Source organism: Jaculus jaculus, chromosome 7 (genome assembly GCF_020740685.1).
Source record: "Jaculus jaculus isolate mJacJac1 chromosome 7, mJacJac1.mat.Y.cur, whole genome shotgun sequence".
NCBI lineage: Eukaryota > Metazoa > Chordata > Mammalia > Rodentia > Dipodidae > Jaculus > Jaculus jaculus.
Window position 1 is genome coordinate 70,088,410 of NC_059108.1, and position 10,574 is coordinate 70,098,983.

General features: G+C 50.5%; 1 protein-coding gene across 1 annotated transcript; it reads right to left on the reverse strand.

Moving 5' to 3' along the window:
• Positions 1-1,068: 1,068 nt before the first annotated feature.
• Positions 1,069-7,295, reverse strand: Slc22a17 (solute carrier family 22 member 17). Its single transcript, XM_004661797.3, has 9 exons — positions 6,904-7,295; positions 6,725-6,828; positions 4,191-4,345; positions 3,211-3,376; positions 2,872-3,017; positions 2,607-2,712; positions 2,236-2,453; positions 1,833-1,944; positions 1,069-1,684 (listed from the first exon to the last, which is right to left on the reverse strand). Exons 1-9 carry the CDS (start codon positions 7,159-7,161, stop codon positions 1,396-1,398), a joined length of 1,554 nt encoding a protein of 517 aa, XP_004661854.1. The 5' UTR covers positions 7,162-7,295; the 3' UTR covers positions 1,069-1,395.
• Positions 7,296-10,574: the final 3,279 nt, after the last annotated feature.

Below are 10,574 nucleotides of genomic sequence, written 5' to 3' on the forward strand. Positions count from 1 at the left end.
TCATTCAACACCATTTTAAACATCTACCATGCCTCAGACATTGGTGTTTCAAAGTTGAAACACAATTCTTACATGTTAGGAGTTCACCATCTTAGTGAGGTAATTAATATACATTATCTTGCTTAAGTCTCCTATCTATCTGTGGTGGAAGTTAGAAGTTATGACATTTGCCCAGTGATAAAGCCAGGCCAGGGATAGCCTTGCATGAGTGCTAGAAATCTAGTCTCTACAGTTTGCCACTTCCAAGGAGTGCCATGAAACTCTCCTCCTCACTGCCAGGAGAAGTGCCCAAAGGTTAGGGGCTGGGAAAGTGGCCACGGAGTGTAGCCATAAGCTACAGCTTTGTCTGCACACAACCATACCTCAGCTTTGTCACTCTTTAGTTTTGTAACCTTGGGCAAGTAACCAAGTCCCTGAGTTCAGTCTTCTTATTCATAAGAGTAATAATGTGTTGGACATCCACTGTTTGCTCCTGAACATCCAGTTTCACAAAACAGAACCCAGTTTTGCTTTGCCTTTTCAAAGCTGTTAGTATTAGGGGTGGAAGTGGCATGCTTCTCAAAGTAGCCATTCACACACTTGCTGAAGATGAACCTTCCCTAGGGTTTCCTAAAGACTGAATCCTATTGGAGTTTGTCATCCAACCAGGAAGCCTGCCAAGAGTTGTACTGGCACCTCCTGTTTTGTGTACCAGTCTTCTTGGGTCCTAACTCTTTATGAATGGGTCTGCTTTTTCCATCCATGAGCTCATACCATTATCCTGCCTGAGCACCTTAAATAAATTCCTGTCTCAAGTGCACTGAAGTCAACTTTTATAGCTTATAGCAACAAAACTCTACTTGATCCAAACACCTTCCCTGCAATTGTCACAAGGATTAAATAAGTGCTATGAAATGTGTAGAGCACCTAGCAGGGTGCTGGCAGCAGAGCAAGCAGTGAGTGGTGATTCCTGTTTGTAAAGTTGTGGGTAGGGCACAGGGAGGAGGACAAGGTTTGCTATTGGTTTGTCTTGCTGAGAAAAGCCTTGCCAGGAGATAGAAGGACACCAGAAGGAAGGGAGGCCCAAGGTGTGATATGCTCACTTATTCAAAATGTCTTTTATTGAAACAGAATGTTAAAGCAAGAAAGAATGAGGTCTGGGAAGATGTCTTTGGACAAAGGATAGAGCTCAGACCCAATGGTTACAGTGTAGTGCTTTCTCCCTGCCCCTGATTCTTGCTGAAGAAATGGACACAAAGCAGCAGGGAGATGGGGTAGGAGAAGCTCTCTGCGCTCTCCTCAATGGCTGGTGTGAGGAGCCTGTAAGTCTTTTGGTCAGTCTGCCTTCCCTTCCTCACTCTTTGCTCAAAAGATCGCTATGCTACCTTTCTGTATGGGAGAGTGCTCAGAAACTTCTCAGAGGGCAGGGTTGGGAGTGGCTAGCAGCGGGACATGATCACAACGGTTAGGGGGTGGCTGCCGCAGCAGGGAAGGACGACGGCACAGCTCTCCATCCCGGAGCACCTCAGGCAGAAGCTTGCGCTTGGTCTCCGGCAGAAGCATGATGCTGAGGATGCACAGAAGGGCACAGGCTGCCAGTACCACATGCTGTAGGAAGGCTCCGTGGCCCATGTGGAGGCGCTGGGCTGGGCAACTCAGTCCTCCAAGTGCCCCCAGTGCCATTATCAGGCCCAGGCCACGGCCCCTGGGAGAGATGAAGACACTCAGCCCACAGCTGTAGGCCTCACCCCAGCTCTGGTCTAGAAGCTTCCCTCCTCTATCCCTCAGACCTTGTCCTCATCTCGAGGATAGCCTTGAGGTCTGACCCTACCCTTGGCAGCACCATCTCTCACCGGACAGTGGTAGGGATGACTTCAGAAGCAAGGAGAGTGCTGAGGATGGCAGCAGCTTGGGAGGAGAAGAGTCCAAGGACAGAGAAGGTGGTGACAGCAGCTTCATTTAGATCTGAGGGACCAAGAGCGTAATATGAGTGGAGGAGGGGATCATGTCTGGCCTACTCCTGGGCATTATCTCCTTGGCTCTCAAACCTCTGGCTCTAGCTGACTGGGTTTTAGGCATTCACTAAATGATTTGGAGAAGAGACAGGGCTGCATAGCCAGGTGGAGGTCTATGGAAGCTCTGGGCAAGGCCTGGGTCTTGGGAGGCCTGTGCCAAGAGTAGTGGCTGAGCCTTTTTGAGACACCTCTGTTGGTGTTCTCTTGTTGAACCCACAGTATGGGGAAGGAGGATGCTCACAATTCCCGAGGCCCAGCAGGATGAGGGATGCAATGCCAGTGAGGGTCATTGAGAGCAGCAGGATGCCCCGGCGGCCAAATCGGTCCACAGTGACCCCCAAGAAGACACAGGCCAGGGCTGCTGTGCCACTGGCCAGCAGGGAGCACAAGTAGAAATCTGATGGGCTACCTCCTCCTCCCACAGGCTGGTAGCAGTGGCGAATGGCATGTGCAATGAAGCTGTGAGACAGGTTGTGGAAGCAAAGAACAGTGTCTGAATCCCCATCCATACCTTCTGTGTCCTCATCCTCTTTGAGTCTGCAGGCTGTTCCCACCCAGTCAGCCCCCATCCCAGCTACTGGCCTGGCCCTCAGCTCAGACAGCCAGGCTCACTTGGTGAAGCCCAGGATTAGCAGATTTTTCCAGATGTTGCGGTAGTTGAGGAGGGACGCAAAGGAAAAGGTGGATGTTGCAGGGAGAGGACAGGTATTCTCCAGCTCTTTGGGGGAGAGAGAGGAACTGTCTATTAGAAACAGCTAACATCTCAGGTGTCTCCCACATGGTGGTGGGGACCCTGGGAGGTGGCACAGCTAATTATGCAGAGGGCGCTGTGTTGTGTGCACATGAGGCATCACTTATAAGTTCCTTTGCCTCTTACCTTGCAGGGCCTCCTGGGCCTCCTCCCCTATCATCTGCCCATGGGGCCGGTTCCGCTCAGCCAGAATCCTCAGCACAGATTGAGCTTCCTCTATCTGTCGTTTCACTATCAGCCACCGTGCCGACTCCAGAAACAGGCCAGGCCATCTAGGGGCAGGGTGGTGGAGAATATAGTGAAGCCTTTCCTCTCCTGATCCAGAGATGGGAAATTCCCATCTCTGAGGTACTGGGGCATCCTGGAGTCAGAGCACTTGGAGAGGAGGAAAGGTCTTTAGGTTACGGGTCAAGGCTGGAGGTAGAGATGGAAGGATCCATGCTACAGAGGAAGGGTGATACTAACCCATAAAACAGGAAGAGGATGCAGGGAGCCGTGATCATTCGCTGCAGAAATCGCCAGTCCTTAGAGACAAGGGCCAGGCCCAGGAACAGGAAGTGCCCTCCCACCCCGACCAACTCCCCTGCCAGGGCCACCCGAAGCCTCTGGGTTGGATCACACAGCTCCAGGCCTGGAGATACATCAGGGATGGAGACAGGAAAGGCCAGGGAGGAAGGGGGCATGAGAGAGAGAGGGAGGGAAGGAGGAAAGAGGACAGAAAGCTAGGTCAGGCCCTGAGCAGAGGCTGTAGCCATCACTTCCCACAGACTAACCTCTGTGTGGCAAGGAGGGGAGACTGTATTCCTTTCCTGCTCAAACCAGGAGGCTTTCTAGGATCAGAGCCTTCTGTGTGGTCAGCATCTTAGTTTACAGGCCCTTTCACCTTAAGTCTTTTAGTCTCTCATCAACCCTTGTCCAAGGTCACAGAGCTTCTCAGGATTTCATTTGGAGTGGGGGTTGAAACATAGTCTTGCAATGTAGCCCAGGCTAGACTTGAACTCACAACACTTTTACATTAGCCTTACTAGTGCTGGGATTTTACAGTTGTATGCCATCATACCTAGCCAAGATTTTTTTTTTTTTGTACCGTCTCACTCTAGCTCAAGCTGACCTGGGATTCCCTATGTAGTCTCAGGGTGGCCTTGAACTCCCGGAAATCCTCCTACCTCTGCCTCCCAAGTGCTGGGATTAAAGGCATGTGTCACCATGCCTGGAAAGATTTCATTTTTTGAAATGAGGTCTATTCCCTCATATTAGCAAGGTCAGTTTAGGACTTTAAAAGACCATAGGGGTGGAAGGACAGGTATGGAGAGAAACAGGATCCCTGTATTCTTCAAAGATTCTGGGCAGCTGAAATTTGGGGCTGAAGGGCATTGGACATTGCCTGGAAACAGAAAGGTAGGGATGAGACCCAAGGCACAGATCTCTAGCAGGGTGTGACTTACGCATCAGGTAGACACCAAGATCAACACCAGCAAGCAGAAAGCCCAGGAGGAATCGGAGGGCCATGACACCTGTGGAAGAGCCTGCAGCAGCCCCTCCCACTCCACAGGGGCCCACCAGCCCCAAGGTCAGCAGCACAATCCCGCGACGGCCAAACCTGGAAAATGGGAGGGCTTCTGGTCACCGAGGCTCCCTGAGGAAGTGCTATTTACTTCAAAGCTAGGATGAGTAAGAGTTAGACTGAGGCTGGAAAAGACAGGAAAGATGAAGGCTATGGACAGGTGATGTCTGGCTACTGGGTAGTGGAGTGTAGCTATGGTTTTATGGGAAGGGAATTAATGACTCTTGGGGACTGGACTATTCATCAGAGATTAGGCCCATAAATTTAGCAATAAGTATGAGGTCAACCATGGGGTGGGGGAATGGGATACTGCTTAGGGGATTTGGGACCATCCATCCATGGGCTCAGTGAGAATGGAGCTTTCCTTGCCCAGACCAGTTAGAGAAGATGTTGGTCACTATGGAGTGGGAACTCTTGATCTGGGAAGGAGAGATCTTTGACCACTTGTGCATGGGAATAACATTAATTAATGAATACAAAAACTGCTGATGCTAAAGGACTGAATTCATTTTAGGGGATGAGACCATTGTTCCAAGGAGTAAGTCTACTAATACATAAGGGTCAGCAGTGGGATGGGTTATTGACCAGGAGATGGAGATAGAACCATTGGAATGAGTCTATCAATCCATGGGGCAGGATTGTTGATCAGTAAGAGTGGGACCACTTCTTTTTGGAGACTGGAGAAGGGATCTTTGGCAATGAAAGTGAAAATCTTAGTACAGGTGGATGATGGATGGTCAGTCAATGGAAATGAATCTGTTAATCCATGAAAACAGTCACTAAGGATGGAATTAGAGACCAGTGGAGATGAGACTATGAGTAACTGATGATGGTCACTGAACTTATATTAGTAAGGACAGGGCTACTGATCTTTAGAATCCTGAAATTCATCTTTGGAGATTATTGCTATATAGAAGGAGACTGAGGGTCACTGAACTCTAGGAATGAGGCTACTAACAGAGATGGGCTGGGGCCCTTTTTCCCCCCTTTTAAAAAAATATTTTATTTTTATTTATTTGACAGAGAAAGAGGGAGAGAGAGAAAGAGAAAGGGCATGCCACGGCCTCCAGCCACTGCAAACGAACTCCAGATGCGTGTGCCCCCTTGTGCATCTGGCTAACGTGGGTCCTGGGGAATTGAACCTTGGTCCTTTGGCTTTGCAGGCCAACGCCTTAACCGCTAAGCCATTCCTCCAGCCTGGGGCCTTTTTTTTTTTTTTTTTTTTTCATGAGGATGAGCTTACTGGATAATGTGGCTAAGGCTTCTGGTTTTAGTAGACTGAATTATTGATCTTTGGGAATGAGGCCATTATTCCAAAGGGATGAGGCTACTGGCATGTGAAAATGAGACTATTGATGCTTGGGGCTGGGCTACTAATCTGTATATTTAGATCACTGGCATGTATGTATGTATGTATGTATGTGTGTGTGTGTGTGATTACTGGGCACTGAGGGTGGCTACTAATTTTAAGCAACTGCTGAATGTTGGGATACTTGATCTGTGGAAGTTGAGCTATTAAGCCATTTAGGTAGGACTGCAGATCTCACATGAAGATAGTCAATGGAACTGGAGCAACTGGTCAGGGGTGCTGTTGCCCAGAAACAAAAGAGATGGAAATTTTGATCCATGGGGAGTTACTGGTTGGTGGGGATTGACTGTTGCTCTTTGGAGATGAAGCTACTGATTCCTGCAAATGGAGTTTTGGTTTAAGAGGACTTGAAAGCTGTACTAACCCATGTAGACAGGACTATCAATCTATGTGGCTGTCCTTGGAGTCAATGATCTTTTAGGGTAAGATCATTTGCTTGCTGGTATGGAAGTGTGGGTTATTATTTACCAGGGTACCATTCTTTGGAGATAGTTACTAACTATGGGGAGGGCCCACTGGTCAGAGATGGGATCATGTGTTTATCAAGCTTGGACTATTGACTTGGACTAGTGGAAATGGGGTTGTTGATGTTTAAGAAGTAAAACTGTTCTTTAGGGAAGGGGACACTGAGATAGATCTAATGGTCCAGGTGGTCTGTTAGCCAGTAGAGATGAATATGCCAGTCCATGGAGATGGTAAAAGAGTTTGTGAGGGCGATCAAGGCAAGAGAAGGAAAGAGGGACTTTTTGTCTGTAGAGATAAGATAGTGCTTTTTGGCTTAGGCATGCAACTGTTACCTTGGCAGATGGGTGGGAATGGGGTACTAAGTCCATGCATGTGAGGTCATTGTCTGGTGTGGAAGTGGTATGGGAAGTGCATTTTTGATGGGGAATGAAGCTGAGACACGGGCAGATCATTAAACAGGGGCGCAGACAAGGCTGGAGTCCCGCTAATGGAACCGTCAGTCTCTTGCAAACCCAACTGCCTGGGCGAGCTTTGCTAGCACCTTCTTCCTTCTATCCTCCCGGCCCCTACGGCAGTCTCACCTATCTGCAGGGTAACCCAGGAACAAGTAGCCGGAGGCAAAGCCCAGGATGAAGAGGATCTGCTCCAGGATCACCTGCCAGCCCAGGTCGCACACCAGATCCCACTGGGATAAGAGAAAGGGGCAGAGAGTGAGATCCTGGCCCTGCCACCCTCAGCCTGCCCCAGCCCCGAGGCCCACCTGGCCAATGGCGTTGGTGGTGAGCACCGGCAGGCCGTTATAGTCCCAGTCCTTGAGGCAGTGGTTGAAGTCCGGAGGGGCGAAGCCGCTGCACGAGGGGTCCGTACTGGAGGCGACGCGGCTGGCGGCGCTGGCTGCTAGGGCTGCGCTGACGCCGCTGGCATTGGGGGGCTGCTCCCAGCCAGTGACATTGGGGGGGAAGGCCCCGTAGTGGCAGTGCAGAGGGGGCGCCAGCGTGAAGATGGGGTCTGAGGCCATACCCAGCGCCACGAAGAGCACCGGGAGGCAGCAGAGGCCGAGCTGCAACTGCTGGCCGCCGCCCAGCGCCCCGACCTGGGCGAGCAGAGCCTCAAAGCTGAGAGGGCCCGGGGGCACGGCCAGCGACAGGCTGCTGCCCAGCCGGTCGCCGCCCGCGTCGCGCGCCCCCTCCCGCCCGCGCCCGCGCTCACCCTGCAGCGGCTCGGTGGGCACCGCGTCTCCTAGGCTCCCGACCTGCTGCGGGGAGGGGCCGGGCACAGGGTGAGGCGGGCGGAGGACGCGCAGAGCCCGAGGGCGCGCGGGGGCAGGCCGCCGTCCGGGGTAGGGAGGATGCAGGGATGGGGGAGGGTGGCGAAGCCCCTGCGGCGCGGGCACTTACTCCGTTGGAACTGGCCGTGATCTCCACGGTGCTGTCGATTTTACTGCCGCCCCCGCCATTGGGCTCGGGGGTTCCGGTGGCCACTCGGGGAGCCAGCTTGCCGATTGCAGGGGCCCTCCCGGCCCGCGACGCCAGGAAGCGCGGTCCTGTGGCCCAGCTGTGTGCCGGGCGATGAGATCCCGGGAGGCGAGGAGACCCGCTCCCGAGCTCCGCAGCCGCCGGCGCCTCCGCGGTCTCTGCGCTCGCAGCGCCGTTCTCCCCTCCCCCTTCCTCCAGACTCTCCTCCCCTTCCCACGTCAGCAGAAAGAACCCAGGTCCAGACTCTTCGGCAGAGAAGGGGGGCCAGGGCCCAGGGGAAGGAGCAGCTGGGGGCTCGGTCTGCAGGCCATTGCGGTAAAAAGCAAAACCAGCCGAAGGATAGTAAGTAGCCCAAGCAAATGTTGGAGATTTCTCCTCACTTCGAATTCTTTCCTATTATCCATCCATATTCATTCATCAGTAAAATTTAGTAAGTGCCCACTGTGTTCCAGACCTTGTGTCAGGCTTTGATGGTAACGGGATGAACAAGATATTCTTCAGGAGACAGATATGTAAACCAGCAATTGCAGTGTGACTTATGCATAACGGTGGACTGGGTTGGCACGGTGCTCAGCTCTATGCAAGCTCTCTGGGTTCCATAGCATTCATCTTGGTTAAGTTGCTGTGATTTTCAGCAACACTGCCACTATTGTTGACCACCTCTTCTTCTAGACTTTGTTCTTTGGCTGTTAAGAATAACATTCACATTCCCCTGGTTTTCTTCTTCCTGCTCCCTCCTTCCCCACGCAGGGTCTAGCTGTAGCTCAGGCTGACCTTGGAATTCACTATTTAGTGTCAGGGTGGCCTCAAACTCTCGGCAATCCTCCTACCTCTGCCTCCCAAGTGCTGGGATTAAAGGCGTACGCCACCATGCCCGGCTTCTTCTTCCTTTTTTAAAATATATTTTGTTTATTTATTATTTATTTATTTATTTAAAGACAGGGAAGAAGTGTGCCAGGGCCTCCTGTTACTGTGAGTGAACTCCAGACACACGCACCACTCTGTGCATCTGGGAAATTGAACCTGGGCTATTAGACTTTGCAAACAAGTGCCTTTAAGTACTGAGCTATCTCTCCAGGCTCTCTCCTGCTCCCTTTCTCCATTGCAGGTACACCCTTCCTTTCTTCAGCATCACTGTGTTTTTATAATCCTCAAAGACTTGGTCCTAGCCCTTCTCAGGTCACTCTGCATCTCCACCTTGGGATCTCACATAGGCCCACTTTAGTCACCACCAACACAAAACAGTACAGAAGTACTCTTCCACTTCCACATCTCTTCTGAGTCCTGGGTCCATGAAACAACCTCTTGTTAGCCAATGTACTTCAAATGTGTCATAGGGACCTCAAACTCAGTATGAATAAGACCAAATTCATGTCCCCCCCCCACCCCTTCATCTTCAAAAAATGCCCAATGCTTAAGTGATAGCCCTTAAAGCTTCCTTTAGACCTCATGTTAAATCCCTTACAAACTCCTGTCCATTTACTTCCATGTATAGCTCTTGGGTTGTTTTCCTCTCTATGTGCACATGGAGACTATTGTAAGCCCCCCCCCACCTGATGTTGTGCATCCACTTGGTTTCTACTCCCTCCCCTCCTGTTACTGTTACAAAAGGAATGATCTTTTCAAAAAATGTCGATCTGCTTGCGCTTTTCCAACTTAATTGCCTTCAAAGGCCATTTCACACCACCAGGGTATTCCTAAAGAACTCATACACAGGAGGACGTGCCTGGTCCCATGTTTTCTGCTGCTCTACTGACTTCTTAAACTCTGCATTCCAATCACTTGGCCTTCTTTCCATTGTCACATTTGCACAAACTGGTTCTTATGTCTAAACGCTTCTCAGTCAAAATTTTCTCATCCTTTTTTTCCCCAAATATTTTTAACAACTTCCAGGATTATAAAAAATATCCCATGGTAAAACCCTCCCTCCCCCCACTTTCCCCGTTGAAACTCCATTCTCCATCGGATCCCCTCCCCACCTCAATCAGTCTCTTTTATTTTGTCTCATCCTTTTCTGTTAGTACAAGCATCTTGCCTTAGAGAAGCCTTTCCTAACCCTAACTTGTGAAGCAAGTGTGGCTGATGGACCAGCAGCATCCAGACCACTGTGAGATTGGTCTTACCCTTGAACTATGTCCCCAGTCTATAATCTTGAACTAGATCTCTAGATGTATGCATGTTGAAATTAGAAATATATTTCTCTGGATTTGATGCTTGATAGGTATCTTCAAGTCCAGGTAAATCCTGGAAAGGAACACTGTCTCAGCAAGAAAATCTCCCCCCCCCCTTTTCTCTATTAAGCCACAGCATAACTGTTTCATTACTTCCTCTGTTCAGAAACTGTCCAAGTACAGGAAACCTTCTCCTAATGCATCAAGTGCCTTCCTGCCACCTCCTCTCCTCCCCCAGCTCCATAGACACATGGCACAACTGGCACTTGAGGACAAGTCTGTCTGGAAGACAGGAAGATGGACTTCATCACACAGAGACCAACTTTCTTGGCTCCAGAAGCTGGAAATGTCTCCTAGAGTGAGATGAGAAAGATGCCCAGTGAAGGAGGCACATGCATGACATGTGCAGATTATGACCGAAACTTAATGTGCCCCAATCTAGTCCCTGTGCCAGGTTGTTGGAAAAGCAGAACTGAAATGCCTCTTCTGAGTCCTGGGTCCATGAAACCTCTTGTTAGACAATGTACCGGCTCAGACTTCTTCCCTGTGGTTAATGGATGGAGTGACCCTTCATAGAAGCCATGGGCTCTCAATCTCACCAAAGTTGAGACATCAAACTCTGCAGCTTCCACTGCTCTAAATGAAGATATGTCTGTGGCCATCGTATAAGGGGCTACCCCCTCTCCCGAGTCTCCTAAGGAAGAAGGCTCCAGGTCAGCCAGTAGCGGCTTCCAGTTGGCTAAAGCTGGACTATGGTGTGACACTGAGGATAGCTCTCTAGTTGG

Excerpts from the sequence above, each read along its gene's own strand:
- Slc22a17 (XM_004661797.3), bottom strand. The coding sequence starts at position 7,161 with ATGGCCTCAGACCCCATCTTCACGCTGGCGCCCCCTCTGCACTGCCAC. Across the intron at positions 1,945-2,235 it reads CCTGCTGGGCCTCGGGAATT|ATCTAAATGAAGCTGCTGTC; the intron begins GTGAGCATCCTC and ends TTGGTCCCTCAG. Across the intron at positions 1,685-1,832 it reads GTCATCCCTACCACTGTCCG|GGGCCGTGGCCTGGGCCTGA; the intron begins GTGAGAGATGGT and ends CATCTCTCCCAG.